This window comes from Silurus aristotelis (assembly GCF_946808225.1).
Source record: "Silurus aristotelis genome assembly, chromosome: 17".
Taxonomy (NCBI): Eukaryota; Metazoa; Chordata; class Actinopteri; order Siluriformes; family Siluridae; genus Silurus; species Silurus aristotelis.
The window spans coordinates 8299436-8316779 of NC_139590.1; the positions used below are offsets into that span (position 1 = coordinate 8299436).

The following is a 17344-nucleotide window of genomic DNA, read 5'->3' on the forward strand; positions in this document are numbered from 1 at the left end:
TGTATAAAACCTCAAAACATTTTCGAATTAACACATACAACGTGTTTCAATTCCTTCAGAGCTCAAATACAAAACTGAAGGCATCAGGCCCAGGAAACTATTCATTAGTTTTAAATACCAAACTCTCCAGCATTTTAACACATCCTATCCTTTTGCTTTTGCAGACTTTTTTGTACTTTAGTCCATCTTTAGGCCTACAAATTATTTGACAGATTATTAGTGTGTGTAAGTCTGTTCAACCAAAAATTTTAAATTGTCATTTCCACATCCTCATGTTCCAAACCTGTGAGTTTTTCATCTGTTTAACACAAAAGATATTTTGAGAAATGTTGGTAACCAAACAGTTGACAGTAGCCAATTTTTATAGTATTTTTTTTCCTCGTATGGAAATCAGTGGCTACCGTACTGTTTGGTTACCAACATTCTTCAAAATATCTTCTGTGTTCAATGAAAAAAACAATGCATACAGGTTTGGAACAACATTAGGTTGAGTAGATGAGTATTTTCATTTTTTGGCTGAACTATGACTTTAATGACAGGAGTAAAAGGTGCAACAATTCTTTCTATCAATAATTGTACACTAAGCATTCCATTCATATGACCTCACCAAAATCCTGCAAGCATCTCAATCTAACACTCAGATTATCATCAACTGTATATGTGTCGAATGATGTGTGGTCCAACTCATATCTGGTCACTTCCTACTTTTGAAAGATATGGGTTTTCCATGGGTAAACTACACCATGGCATATTTACTGAATAAGCCACTAAGAAATCTTTCTTTATTTTCCTATCATCTTAAAAAAAAATTGCACTAAATCTACTGAGTTTCCAAAGTTCTCCAGACATAGGGCTTTTCAGGAAGCTTTTAAGAATGGATTTGGAAAAAAAAAAGAAGAATGATTCTCACGGCTGGGTTGGAAAACCATCACAACATTGTGAGGACATGACCCTCACTTCATACATGACACTTTGCTAAACTGGCAGCCAAATTTGAAACAGACGACTCCCTGTGTGGTTAAAATAGAATCTCCATCATGCATATGTTTGGAAATAAAATTATATATTTTTTGTACTATAAAGTGTTCATTCTTCCTGTGTGGCGACTTTCTGGAACACAGAGTAATTAATTATGAAGCTTTCTCAGCATTTTTAATGATTACTTAGGAAACTACTGAGCCGAAAGCATCATATTCATCATATGATTCACTACAACCAAATGACAACAGCAAGAATAAATGAGTTCAGTGGCTGTAGGATAATCAACGATGCATAGAAAATATAGGTATATATTTGCATATGGCTGGGAACATCATTTAAAGTTTACTTGTGCCAAATATATACTGCAACTGTATTACAAATAAATTGGCAATGTAATAATATTAGTATTTTTTTCCCATTCATATTGTATGTACAGTTAGATTTGGTTCTTTCAGCAGGAACTATTTTATTTTGGTTCTTTCGATTTTTGATTATATTTTCGAGGTGTCTGTTTGCATGTACATTAATTAATATAAAATCAGTTTAGTGAAGAATGTGACTTCAGATGGATTATGCATGCATGCATCTTTATATGTGTTTTAGATAAATGTGTTAAAAAGAATAAACAGGTTAGCTTTATTAGTCTGGTTATATCCATTCATTTACCACAAGATGAGAATGTGAGTAGGCATGCTCCAGTTCTTCAGAAAATCCAAATGCTCATGTATTTGTTTTATATATAATATTTTTTTTTATATACATGTGATGGTGTGCTGATATGGATCTTTGGTATGGATATTTTTTTTTTCCCCTTCTCAGCTCTTTGGCTCGTATATGCCCCGGCTGTGTTCACTCTGTGTTGGTGACGTGGGCAGTGTTGGCTGGAATAAAGCCTGCAGCTGCTCATGGTCTGGGAATGGAGGAGCACAACTCACAAGACTTCATCTTAAGTCAAGCATGTTCCAAGGGTTGTTGGGGTTTTTTTGGCTCGAGAAAATAGAGTATAATTCGTATCAGACACCGATCCCTTATCAAAAAAGTTGTTGGCTGCCCCTTCGAACTTCTAGAGTCGATTCAATACAAACGAGTCGTAATGCCCATCATTATGCTGCACACGGGCGACTGTGTGGAACATCAATACAAGTTAAACCTGAACTTCGTGCCATGTTTGAGCCACCAATCAATAACACAATGAGCAGATTTGTTTCATTTCTATCTACTATTTATTTATTTTTTTTGCAATAAAAACACCTCTAGGATGTTGTTTTTCCCGATTTAGTGCTTCATTCGGCTAGGCTGCGCTAGAGTTGCCAGGTTGATTATAATTCCTCTTTCTTGCAAGTTTTACAAGTCACACAACAAAGTCAATGGATACAATTTTCCTCCATTTTTAAAACCTTAAAGCAAAACTGAGTACTTTAAAGCGGTAAACGTGCACGATTTTTGCACACGGCACTTTCCTCATTCAATATCCCCATTAAAAATTAATTTTCTTCTTGATGATGAAAAATGTATTGGAGGTGGTAACTCAGAGGGTAAGGCATTGGACTTTGAAGGTCATGAGTTCAAATCCCAGCCATGCCAAACTGCCACTGGGCCCCTGAGCAAGGCCATTAACTCCATAGCTGCTCAGTTGTATGAATGAGATAAATGTAAGTCACTCTGGGAAAGAGTGTCTCCCAAATGCCATAAATGTAAATGTATGACCTTTGTTCACATGGATCCAGGGGTGCATTTATTTTCCTGAAATGCATAGCAAAATGTCAAGTGTGATGATTATTTCACATTTTTTTGTACTATATTGAAATTTAATTTAACTTATAAAATTAAGTACTTTTATTCTTCTTCTTCTTTCGGCTTTTCCCATTGGGGTCGCCACAGCGGATCTTCCATCTCCATACCCTCCCCTGTCCTGTACATCTGCCTCTACCTGAATGTCTTCCCTCACCACATCCATAAACCTCCTCCTTGGCCTTCCTCTTTTCCTCCTTCCAGGTGACTCCATCCTCAGCATTCTTCAACCAATATACCCCATGTCCCTCCTCTGCACATGTCCAAACCATCTCAATCTCGCCTCCCTCCCCTTGTCACCAAAACATCCTACATGTTGTGGTCCCTCTAATTAACTCATTTCTAATCCTGTCCATTCTCGTTATGTACTGTATGTTGTTGTAGGTCTTACTTGATGATGTTATATCGAGTCGATTTAATAGTGTTTTCTTAAAGTGTTCACTTTTGTGGTCTGTGTGGGGGATTTAAAAAAATTATTGTGGTTGGGATGAATGATTATTAGCCAAGGAAAAAACAGTGAATATAACAGTCTCAGTGTTGAAGTTGAGGTTGAAAATGGATATAAAGTGTCTGATGAACTGGGATATTTGTATGCTGTCCTCCCTTCACTATCACACATTCACTCAGGTTTGTTGACGGTGGTGTGGTGGGTCATCTCTTATCCCAAAGATCCCTCATGTTGGTGTTACCTTCTGGTTCCCTCTTTTAGCTATGCTGCCATAGCGAGTCTTGCTGGAGTCCAAACTGCACAGTGACATTACCTTTCCCACTTTGTCAATGCCTGCCTCTGGATGGTGTTCTCTTTGATTGGAGGCCACTCTATGCAGCTGGGGACGGTTTCTCATCAACGCCTTGGGTGGTTCCATGGAATTCCGGAGTAAGAACGGGAGCTTTGAGGATGCATTTGGACTGTAGTTAATGTCAACAGACTTCTACATTGACACAGGACTACAGTTCGCTTCTGATCATCATCAGTGTACCCCGCAACATCGTATAACTGCAATAACTTGACATTTGGTGCCACTCAGATGAGGACTGGTACCCTCTTGAGTCTGGTTCCTCTCAAATCTGTTTTCTTAAGATAGGCTCCGTTATGTGGTAAACCAACATGTGATGCAGGAAAAAAAGACAAGCGTTTTGTTCACTTTTAGTTTCATGCTCCAACTCCAACTGAATGAATGAATGAATGAATGAATGCTCCAACTCTATGGTCCCAATCCTGTGCTTGGGTTACTCGTGTGGTGTTTTGTGAGCTCTCCCTGGGCTCTCTGGATTTCTCCGCTGTCCAAAAAATATGCAGGTAGTCTGATTGGCTTCTCTAGGGGTAACTGTGTGAATGCATGTGTGTCTGGCAAAAAGCAGTTACTGAAAATTATTAAACAAGTAAATGAATGAATAAATTAATTAATGAATTAATGGTATTGCTATATAATGTGTCAGTGATAAGACGATACCTTGTTGTAGAGCAGAATCACCCAAACTTTTTTCTGATATACGTGTAATTGTTTACACGTACACGTTACTGTTGTTTACTGTTTCACTGTTTACTGCCATAAGCATTTTTTGTATATACATATTTTTCTCTCACATATACTGTATATCTATCTTTATATCTTATATATTCTTATATTTTATTGTATATAGTTTTTATACTTTACTTATTAGTCTTCTTTTTCTTTGTATTATTTTTCTCCCCATCCTATCCCCTCATGCCGGACCGTCGTAAAAAGCAATTCACTGCATGTCGTACCCTGTATGTATATGTATGTGACAAATAAAATTTGATTTGATTTTGATTTAATCACAGTAACCTCTAATGAGAGACATGAAGCTGCTCCTGGGATGCATCAAATTCAGTTATATTCTCTACATTTAATTTTCATCCACATTTTTTTTGCACCTTTGAAAAAAGAAGTTATATTTAATGTTTTTCTTCTTCTTTTTTCCTGTCAGCTTTACCTCATGGCCCCTAGTTTGTCACAATAACACAAAAACACAATAATGAGCATATTATATTACTTTTCTATATACTATTTGATTTAATTATACCTTTATTTTTGTACATAAATAATGAAAATGCAACTCAACTCAACTCAAATCATTATACAGAATCAGTTAGGCCTTTTTTTTTATTTATCAATGCATAGAAACAAGTGCAGAACTTTTTCAAAACATGCGAAAGTCAGTAAAATGAAAACAATAATTTAACTGTTTATTCTTTCTGCCCGGTGGTCCTGGTCCCCCTGCTGTAGAATGTGAACGGGACGGTGCCTCGTTGGGGTTTGTGTCGCAATCTGGCAACCGTGATAGCGGCACAGCGGTGGAGTCTCATTCAGTCCGAGCACAAACTGCACTATAAACCCAACACACACTCACACATACACACGCACACACACGCACGCACACGAACACCATCTCAGATCGCTTCTCCGGCTCTAAGGAGGAAACTTTGGAGGGAGGACTTTGCCCCATTTCTCCGTGATAACAGCGGGCATGCGTGATCAGGAGAAGCCGGAAAGCGCACGCAGAGACGTGCTTCATATTTGCAGATGCACTTTATATTTATTGCTTTTATGCCTGGAACCGGAGACTGCGCTCACAGGTGAGAAACTATTGTTGTCTAGGAAATCGGGGAACACGTTTTACATTCCCTCCTTGAATAACGACAGAGTGTGGCACAGATGCAATGCAAATTTGTTCAATTAAATCGCATTTTGCTTTCAAAGACAGTTGAGTTAACTTGTATCTGGCTTTACCGATGCAAAGGAATGCCACTAAAAGTCCAAAAGTTTGAGTGGAAACAGATGTGGCAGGAAGGGGGATATAGGGGGAGGGGATTTCTCTCTTTCTAGGGTTCAAACTGCATCCGACACCTCATACTAAGACTCAGAAAAGTGACTTGTGCCAAAATCCATGAATATAAACTATGGGGTAACTGATGGAAGGTTGGTGGGGTTCAACCCCCAGCAACACCAAGCTGCAACTGTTGGGCCCTTGAGCAAGGCCCCATAACCCTCTCTTCTCTGGGGGGGCCCTGTGTCATCGCTCACTTTACGTTTAGACCCAAGCAAGAATTTCACGGTGCTGTACATTTACATGTGACATATAAATGCATGTAATTTAATCTATTCAAATCGAATTAAATCTAATATGTGCAGTAGGCAGAGTTTGATAGGACAGTAGCACAGAATTAGTCTAGGCTAGACTGACACACACACACACACACACACACACACACACACACAGTTTTCATTGTCAAAAAATGTTTTTTTTCATCTCGCAAAACTTAAACTTCTGGTTGTCTATGATGGTTTCCAGTCATTGAAACTCTGCTTTGACTTGCTATTCCTAACCTTCTGGTTATAATTGCTCTCAATAACCAGCTTTAGACTGGTCTTTCTGTCCTGACTTTAGTCCTGAGTTTAGTTATCTCTGTGAGGTAGACATGGTCAAACACCAAATGCTGACAATTGGCCCCTCTATGGGAGCTTATAAAACTGTTGTGTAGAATTCTTTAAAGAAAAAAAAAAGGTTTTAAAAGAGCCAAGAAAATGTTAGCACTCTAACCCATAAAAAAACTTTGGTGAAACAATTTCTTCCATTTTCTTAAAATAACAGTTGGATGAAATGCATTAAGCATTTAGAATGAAATCTCAATTTAGAACCCTAACCGTTATCCTGTTTCATACCTCATAGAGAGTCCTTAAAGGTTCTATGAAGAACCATACAACAAAGTTGCTCCCTGTACACTGCACTAAATAACCGTCTAAATTTAAGAAATAAATGCATGATTTAAGAAGATACAGACTTGTAACAAGGGGAATTATCTGTCAGTGCAGTAAGATAATTACACTTGGTAAGATTTCTTAAAATAAGAAAACATATCCAGGCTTTAGAAAAGAGCAAAATGCCTTAAAATAACATTAAAACACTCATTCCAAGCAGTCGATTTAGTCGAATTCATTTAAAATTAGCTTGTTAATTTTGTTTATTACAGTTTGCTTTTCCTAATGTGTAAATCGTCTGTATTTGTTTATATAGAACCATACAGTTTCCTTCTGAAACAAAATCTGAAAATTGTAGACCGATTAAACACATATTGTCTAAATAATGCAAAATACACAAAACCATGGTAGACTGAACTGTAAGATACGTGTTGTTATTTGATTGAATGTTACAGCTTAACTTGTTTGGTATCCACAGAAAACACAGCATGAACCACTAAAACATTACAAATCATGAACCCAGCTGCATTTTAGTGTGAGTGAAACTTTACAGCACATCACTATCCTGTTTAATATTATAGCCAGATGTGACTGTAAATAAGAATAGAAGGTAAGTAGGGGGTTGATGTATATAAATGCTTTTATTTAATTTCAGCTTCTCCCATTAGGGGTCGCCACAGCAGATAATGCGTATTCGTGAGCCGCATATTTGATTTGGCACATGTTTTTACGCAAGATGCGCTTCCTAACCGGCTTGGAACCAGCACTAAGAGCGCCGAATCCTAACCACTAGACCACCAGCGACTTGGGTCTAATATTAATAGTAACGTATAATATATATTATATAGTAGCATGGTCAACTTTAGGAGGAATGGGATGACATCATCAGTTTAACACACTGCTTCCTACCAAAGATTTATTTGCAAATGACTTATAAAACAAGAAATCAGCAGAGGCGTCAGGTCTATGTTATAAGCCTTATGAGCAAGTGGAGTCTGAGGACAGCAAAGGCTGTTGTTGTATTTGCATGTTATGAACTTTTGATCGGTGGAAACGGTGACCTGTTCTCATCCAGAAGCTGCCTGCCTCAGTGCTTGCATTAGCCCTATTCACTCACACATGCATTACGGGCCGAACTGATTCCCGATCATCATTTGTTCACTGGACAAACAAACGGCAGGCGGAATTTCCTGTTTCTTTCGGTGTTTACAGAACAAAATGTCCAGCCATATAAAATCCTGACTTTGTCCCTTTACCATCTCTCCCTCACTGCTTTTACTTCTTTCTTTTCTTTCTTTCAGTTCCACAATTCTCAGATATCCAGCCATATAAAACCCGGACTTTTTCCTCTACCATCTCTCCCTCACTGCTTCTACTTCTTTCTTTTCTTTCTTTCAGTTCCACAACTCTCAGATCTCTGCACCCCCAACTCCACACATCTGTCATAATAAAACCTTTAGCTGGTAGGTCTGAAGCACAACATGGGAAGCCCACAATGTAATGGAAGACAGAGTTTACACTCCTACACCAAACTGCTGGTCCTCACACATATGCAACAAATGATTGTTCGGCTCATTTTTCGAAGTGGATTTGTCTTTTATATTATTTAGTAAAATATTCAGTTTACATGCAGGCTTTGCATCTTGGCCGTGTAAAGCCCACATTACACAGAAATTTCACAGCAATAAAAATTGACAGTCGGAAATTCGACACTTCACAGCCTACGGTGTTTGTTTTTTAGCAGGGATATTTAGTATTGTGGTCATTTTCGAACATTTTCTGAAATATTGCTCAAGAATTGAGGTACGTTGGCAAATCATTACATTTAGATAAAATAGTTGTGTATGCATGATGATACATATGGCTTGAAGCTTTTCTCCAGCTTGGAGGGGGTTTTGCAGGTATTTGGATTGGTACATGGATTATATGGCAATTAATTATACAGAATGTCTTTGTATGCTGTAGCATTACAGTTTCTTTTTGCTGACCTCAAAACCACTGAACACAGTTGGGATGAACACCAAGACCCAAGATTCCCCCACCCAACATCAATGCCTGACCTCACTAATGCTCTTGTGGCAGAATGTGCAAATCATATATCCAACTAGTGCAAAGCCTGGCCAGAAGAGCAAAAATCTCTTATTAAAAGTCTTATGCATCTAATCTTTCTTGTTCGAAACCGCTTGTCTTGACAACATAGCAGTCAGGTGAAGGCAGCGTATTGCATTACTTCTTCACAATCTTTTTCTTGTTGTTATCTGACTACAACGGAACAAAGAAACACAGTGTGCAGGCTAAAATAAATGAGTTAGGAAACGGTATGTGATTGCGCACATTCTTTAGCAGTTTCTTTTGCTTCTGAAGGCAATTGTGTGTTAAGAATTCAGTTCATACACAAAGTATAAATATGTAATTGCTTCAGCAATATTTTGTTCAGCCACAGTCACCATTGTTTCATGCCTGTGAACCATGATAAAGGTTGTGTTATGTATAGAGGACAAAGCAACAACCTGCGAACAGCCTTACTGGTTGTGGTTGTTGTGCTGCCTCAACACAGATAATACCCAAAACCCCTCCTGAAGGCTAGTGTTTGCTCTCTATTCATATTTGGCACTCTGTTTAAATGTTAGTACTTTCTGGCTGCTGTTCACAATAAAATTAGTATGAATCAACAGCGTTGCTCTTAACCAGCCCTGTAGCTTCGCCCACACATAGGCGCTACTGAAGCCAAAAGCAGCATTGTGTAACCAATCTCTCTCTAAGGACAGGCATATCGCCATCCAACCAGGCTGCACCGGGTCTTGGGTTGCAAACTTTCAGTCAGCATGCCAACCTTTGTGGGGCCTACGTGGCAGCATGAGTGTAAATCTTTTAACTGTTATAAGGAGTGTCTTTAAAATACCTTATGTAAGTCTTTAAACTAGGGAAAGTTGATTTCAATACCAATGCCAGTATTTTTGAAAACCATCATAATGAATATTAAATAGACTACAATGGACTAGACTTATTTTTCATACAATTAAAAAAAAAACAATTACTTATGCATTTATAAACATTAATCATACAATTGTTAAACAAAACTATTACCTGTCACACACACATTTAAACCTACATATAAGGTGTCTGCATTTCTTTCTCTATTAAGGGTTTGTGTTAAGGAACAAGAGAATGTTGACGTTTTTCCCCCTTGAATCGGTTTCTTCTTTGACTGATCAACTCTACTGCGTTTGACATATTAATTGGTTTATTTTAAATAATAATTTCAAACTCACTTTAAAAAAAAAAAAATCCCTGCTTTGATGGATATTTTAATGTGAGAATCAATCCTCTTGTTACAACACTAGTATAGAAAGAATTGACTTTTAATAAATGATTTTTTCTTTCATTTTTCTGTAGTTACTGAATTGTATGCTTTCAGTCTAATAGCTTCAATTAAAAAGTGATTGTGATTGTTCAGGGTTAAGCTGTAGTGCATTATCCTTTTTTTAATGTGTAATTGCAGGTGATTAATTGCCAAAAACCGTGCACGGCTATTACATATAGCAGTAATGAGGTAAAAAAAAAGGAGTTGAAATGAATAAAAGATGGATGAAGGAATAGTAGTTCATATCTTTTAGTACAAAGGAGTGAGTTAGCTAATGATGCTTGTGATATATATATAAAATTAACAATGGGACCCGATGCGGAGCAATTTTCTTGTTACCACCTTACTGTATACATCTCCTTTAAAAAAATAGCATATGTTCCTTATTTTATTTTTAATCAATTCATATTTTTGTTAATAGGAGATGTTTGTAATTGTTAAACCCTGCGATCTGGAAGCAGAAAACAGGAAGGGTTAGTGAGTTCAAATCATGCTATTATTTGTTCCTTAAGCAAAGGTACAGCTTCCTTAACTCTCAACTGCTCAGTTGTTTAAATAAGATAAGGATGTTAGCCAAATTTCATTAATATATTTTTCACTGGCCTCTCTTTTTATAGTTAGTACGACTAAAAACATGTTAAAATGCTGAACAATGCAAACTTGTCCATCCTGAAGATTTTTTGAATGTCACAAATGTTAATGAACAGCTTTGATTTTTATTGTTTCAAAGCCCTGACATTGGAAACCATGGTCATCATGTGAACAATTTTTTTTTCAGTTTATGTGATGCAGTAATAATAATAATACTAATAATAATACTAATACTACTACTACTACTACTACTACTACTAATAATAATAATAATAATAATAATAATAATAATAACAGCAATTATTATTATTATTATTATAAAAAGGATTTGTTATGCACCTCTAAGATTACTAATTTTTTGTGGTATAATTTATCTACCATAGGATAATAATGGTTTATGCTTGTCCATGTTTTGAATGTATTTGTTACTTCACAATAATAATAATAATGATCTTAGTGCACAAGCATCTGTACATTTTTGTGCAGTGATTTCATTCTATGACAATTTCCATTTCTTCTGGAATGGCAGTTTTATCCAAACCATGTTGGAACAACCCTGATTCAGCATGAAAGAATTAGGATGTTTTGTAGCGGATCTCAACAAACGGCCTTCATCCATCTGTGTGTAATTGCAGAGTGTCTGCAATATAAGAGGGAAAAACCCTTTGAACTTTACGAGACTGCTAAGTATCTTCAAAGCTTTTCCTTTATAAATATAAAGAATTGCATTTCGCTGAGGCGCAACTGTCACGTTGGTCTTCTTTTTCTTTAACAACTTTAATGTCAAGTAGAATAAAAGCAAGTTCAGTAGCACAAAAGCGGAATGAAAACACAAAAGAAAAGGGAAAATTATGTCCCAATTATGCCATAACTTCATAACAGAGTTTGGAAAAGTTCTTAAGAGTTTACTTTAGTCCCTCTTACTGTAAGTTTGTACAGGAGTGCAGGATTTTCCTAAAGCTTGCTACTGCCAGCACTTTGTCCTAGTTAGACCACATTTACAGTAGCATAATGATTAAATACTGGCTTTCGCTCAAAGTCAACAACTGGAAAAATGTGGAGAGCAAAAAGAGGAGGGCGCTAAATAAAACTGATTAGTATACATCTACATACAGAGACAAACAGTGTGACCCAACTTTTTGGTAAAAACACACATCAGTCATGCAGTCAGAGCAGCTGGCAGCTCACGCAGGATAACTGTGTACTATATGGTGGGCAGACCACAATGTGACTTGACAATTTATACACTGTTTGCTGAGCAAGGCTGGAGATATTAGTAGCGTGCTGTGGGTTGTTTTTTTTGCTGTCCTTGTTACTCAGCCTCTGTTTCCACTTTGTGGGTGTTTAGAGTTTACAGTTCTACAGTCATCATCATCAGCAGCTGTGGGTGTAGCTTGTTACAATGAAGTGACTTTAAGGTATGAGTGATGGTGGAGTGAGGTGATGAGGTAAAAAATATCACACACACACACACACACACACACACACACACACACGTTGTTTTTTTATATATATATATATACTAAAGAAATAAGGCCTGGATATAATTTAGAGTAGTCAATGTGCAGCTTGTATAGCAGTATAGATTTACTGTGCTCTGAAATTAACTTGGGATACAGCCATTATTGTCAAAATAGTTGGCAACAAAAGTAAGTACACCCTAACTGAACATGTCAAAACTGTGCGCAAAGTGTCAATATTTTGTGTGAGCACCGTTGCTATCTAGCACTGCCTTATTCCTCCTGGGCATGGAATTTTCCAGAGCTGCACAGACTGTTGCTGGGATCCTCTTTCTTCTTAATGACTTCACGGAGCTGCTGGATAGCACTACTCCACCTTCCGCTTGAGGATGCCCCACTGATACCCTCAGCAAGGCAGTGTTTGAGGTTGTTGTTGTTCATGTTGGAAAACCGGTGTTCTGCCCAGAAAGGAGGGCATCCTGTTCTGCCTCAGGAGGTCTTAGTACATGTTGGAATACATGTTTCCCTCAATGAACCACAGCTCCCTAGTACCAGCAGCACTCATGCAGCCCCAGACCATGATTCTACCACCACCATGCTTGACTGTAGGCAAGATACCGTTTTCTTGAAACTCTTCACCAGGGTGTCGCCACACATGTTGGACACCACAATAAGTTTATCTTAGTCTCATCAGAAAAAGGATATGGTTCCAGTAATTTATGCTCTTGGACAGGTTGCCTTCAGCAAACTGTTTGTGGGCTTTCTTGTGACCAAGCTTCAGAACAGGCTTCCTTTTGGGATGATGGAGATGCAAACTGACTTGTTGCAGTGTGCAGCATATGGTCTGAGCACTGACAAGCGGACCTTCTGCAACATCTAAAGCAATGTGTCTGCACCTGACAGATAGCACAAGAACTCGGCTTCTTTGATCGACCCTTGCAAGGCCTGTTCCGAGTGAAACTCATCTTGGAAATCCTCTCTATGACCCTGGCCAATGATCTGTAACTCAGTTTTAGGGTATTTTCTTATAGCCTTGGCCATCTTAGTAGAGAGCAACAATTCTAATTTTTTAATTCTCAGAGAGTTCTTTGCCATGAGATGCCATTTTGATAATCCAGTTGTCAGTATGAGAGAAATGTACCAAATTAACTGCTCTAATACAAGAGGTACAAAATGTATGGTCATGTCAAGCAGGAAAAAACATTAACATGAATAGGACATATAGCCTTGTATAGTTAAGCGACGTGCAGCAGTTACCTAGTTACTTATCACTTAGGGTGCACTAACTTTTGTTGCAAGCTATTTTGACAATAATGGCTGTATGTTGAGTTATTTTCAGAGGACAGTAAATCTGTATTGCTATACAAGCTGCACATTGACCACTCAATGTGGTGGTGAACGATATATATACAGTACAGACCTAAAGTTTGGACACACCTTCTCATTCAAAGAGTTTTCTTTATTTTTTATGAAAATTGTAGATTCACACTGAAGACATCAAAACTATGAATTAACACATGTGGAATTATATATGGAATTATATACATAACAAAAAAGTGTGAAACAACTGAAAAATGTCATATTCTAGGTTCTTCAAAGTAGCCACCTTTTGCTTTGATTACTGCTTTGCACACTCTTGGCATTCTCTTGATGAGCTTCAAGAGGTAGTCACCTGAAATGGTCTTCCAACAGTCTTGAAGGATTTCCCTGAGAGATGCTAGGCACTTGTTGGCCCTTTTGCCTTCACTCTGCGGTCCAGCTCACCCCTAAACCATCTCGATTGGGTTCAGGTCCGGTGACTGTGGAGGCCAGGTCATCTGGCGCAGCACCCCATCACTCTCCTTCTTGGTCAAATAGCCCTTGATGCCTTCAGTGTGACTCTACAATTTTCATTATCATAAAAATAAAGAAAACTCTTTGAATGAGAAGGTGTGTCCAAACGTTTGGTCTGTACTGTATATACACACACACACACACACACACACACACACACATATATATATATATATATATATATATATATATATATATATATATATATATATATATATATATATATATATATATATATATATATATATATATATATATGGAAAAAAGCTCTTACATTATAGACGCTTCAAATACTTATTCTGTTGTTCCCATGCTAACACTGGAGACTCCTTTACAAATGTTAAAAATGCTTCTCAAAGGAAAAGCACTCTATAACACCAAACATACACATTCTGCATCTCTTGACTGAAAATTTGCCCAGCTAAAATAAATAAATGCTAGAACAGTTTGGTATTAGACAACATACCAGAGCTCAGTAAAATAAATTTACCAACTTAAACAAATATCCATTAAATCAAATATGGGTCATGACCTGTTTTCACATCAGTGTACAAAGTTCTTGTATTTGGAAAACCAACCTTTTTTGCTCTTAGTTTCACTACAGTTACTGTGTTATTTGAAGAGGTGGGGTGTAAGGAAGTACAAATAGTTATTTACTCTATCAATATCTGGTATCAGATACTTTAATTACCTTTTTTTTTTTTTTACTTTTTACCTACACTCATTAAATTTTTACACAAATATCTGTACTTTTTACTAATTACATTTTTTAAAACAGGCTTGTTACTTTATTTTTCATCTACTATTTTGTCAATGTCAAAAAATTTCAATTCTTTTTATTTATATTGCACACCGAATTCAGCTCATCAACATTTTTGTCATTGTACATTTTGTAAATAAAAATAGAATTAAATGATTTACAAACATCATAAAGTCATAATTTATTGACAGTAGAAAATGTAGACAAAATTTTGAACAATGTAACATTTTAAGGAAAAATAGGGTAATTGTAAATTCGATGGCTGCAACACATCTAAAATAAAAGATGGGACAGGGCCAAGTTTACCACTGTGTAGCATCACGTCTTCTGTTCGTATACATATGGTATGCTTTGTGTGAGGAATGTTGTCCCATATGTGTCTGATACAGGATTCTAGCTGCTCAACAGTTCTGGTTGTCCTTTGTTGTATTCTTTGTTTCATGATGCACAAAATGTTTTAAAATTGTGAAAGGTCTAGACTGCAGGCCAGTTTGGCACCCGGACACTTCTACTACAAAGTCATGCTGTTGTAATTGATCTAAATGTGCAAGCTGCCCATTCCACAGACACTAATGCACTCCCATACCATCAGAGATGTGGCATTTTTAACTGAGTGCTGATAAGTAGAATGGTCCCTCTCCTCTTTAGTCCAGAGGACATGGGAGAAGCCGAAAGAAAAACTTTACGCATCCCTTCTTCTTTGCATGATAAAGATTTTACCTGCATTTGTGGATGACATTTGAATATAGATTTTTACCCTTGTCCCTTGTGCACAGAGATTTCTTTTCAGATTTTTTAAAAACCTTTGATGTTATATATTGTAAATGATGAAATATATAACTGTTGAAAAACATTATTCTGAAATTGTTCCACAATTTGTAGGCCCAGTCTTTCAGAGATTTTGGTTAAGCTCTGCCTCTAGAAGAAACTAAAACTAAACTACCGTAAAGCTTTTTTTTCCCAAACATCTTACGGACTTGTTGTCAATTAGCCTCATTAGTTGCAAAATGTTTTTCTAACTGTTTTATTTTTTTAACACTTAAATTTTCCAGACTTTTGTTGCCCCGTCCCAAATTTTTTGACACGTGTTGCAGCCATCAAATATAGAATGACTTTTTCCCCCCTTTAAAATGGTAAATTTCCTCAGTTTAAGCATTTGATATGTATTCTATGTTCTATTGTGAATATGAAATTGGTTTATGAGATTTGCTAATTAATGCATTCGGTTTTTATGTACATTTTACATTTTGTCCCAACTTTTTTGGAATTGGGGTTGTATTTTCAAAGAACTGAGCTCTGCACATGATTAATGTTATAGTGATAGAGATAAAATGCAAGACAAAAAAAATCTTATTTTTTCATGATAAGCTTTTTTGTAGAATTCTGTAAAGTTAAACAGTCCTTCTTTCTCTGATCTTGTCTCTGTTTCTGACTTTCTCTCTATCTTATTTTCTTTAGCCTCCTGGGTCAGTAACAGAACCTTTGTTTGGTTTTGAGTTGGTGCCTTTCACTCCGTCTCCTATTTTTGTCGCTCATTCCCTTTTTTTCTCACATGGCCCCAGTTTGGAATAACAGCTGTGTTTTTGTTGCTTTTCAGGCTGTCTTTCTTTTATCAGTTTTTTTGCCCTTTTTCTTTTATTCAAAACAATTTTTCTTCTTTATCCTATACCCAACACTTCTATTGCTCTGTCGTTGACTTTCTTGTATTTTCTGTGTCACATTCTCAGGAGAAAATAGGAGAAGGAAAGAGTAAAAACTAAAGCGAAATATGGCTGGATGAGAAAAAAAAAACCCTGTCTTTTGGAAAGGCTGTTGGGTTTGGCTCGCAACATTCATTTTTGTCTGTGCTCTGGATATGCAAATTTCTTCTACTACCTTGCTTCCTACTGCCTCCATCTTCCTTTGAATTTCATGTTTGCCTCTTCACAGATTTAAGCTGCTGGAGGAAAAAAAATACAGATGTGTACATTAATATGCAAACAAAATGACAGTTTCTACGCTATTTTCACCTCATTGTATTTAGAATTTTGTAGATTTACACATTTTATAAGGTTGTGTCGATACCAGTACAATGCTCATTTAGTTGTAATTGTGAAAACTGCTCTGCTACCAACATCTAATATGTAATGACACTTTTTGATGTAAACCTTGTGTACGTTATTGCACTAATAAATGGACAGCAAGAAGAAACAGCGATCTGGACGTAGTTCAGAATTAGCAAGGAGAAATTACAGCACCTTCCTCTCTTGAACATACAACTAAGCATGAGGAGTTAATTGCTAGACACTGCAACAGTACCCAAACTGCAGCGAAATCTAGCTAGATGAGGAAAGACTCAGCATGAGGAGATTCTGTAAAGTCCCTGATTGATTAATATTTATAAAATGCAGTAGGTTGCTACATTTTAGTATTGTCAGAGAATCCTAAACAGCCTCCAAGAACTCCCAGACCACACCACGTCATATAAATATGGCAGCCAGAGACTACACGTCCCAGCAACAGTCAAGATCACATTTATCTAATTAATGATAATCCACACCTGTTTACTAATCAGACACACCTGTAGCAATCATATAGTTGTACCATTCTCAGTAATGCTCAGAAGAATCACTAGTAACTTACCAATATTTTTTTATCGTGTTTTTTTTTTTTTTTTTTTTTTGTCTTTGCACCTTAACAGAACTTTGCATTTACATAGATTATGGTTTCATATTTCCGCTCGGATTTGTCCACCTGTTTATTTTCAGTAAAATAATAATTTAATAATAATAATTTTCAGTATCTGTCTCTTTTCACCCACTGTGACAGGTATCAGTACTGGTATCAATGAGAAATAAAA

General features: G+C 36.8%; 1 protein-coding gene across 1 annotated transcript in view; it reads left to right on the forward strand.

Moving 5' to 3' along the window:
• Window positions 1–5127: 5127 nt before the first annotated feature.
• Window positions 5128–17344, forward strand: part of mrc2 (mannose receptor, C-type 2) — a 42984-nt gene continuing 30767 nt past the window's right edge. Inside the window, exon 1 of the mRNA XM_083567302.1 lies at window positions 5128–5374. Within this exon, the coding sequence (XP_083423428.1) occupies window positions 5266–5374 (109 nt within the window). The 5' untranslated portion in view covers window positions 5128–5265. The remainder of the gene's footprint in view (window positions 5375–17344) is intronic.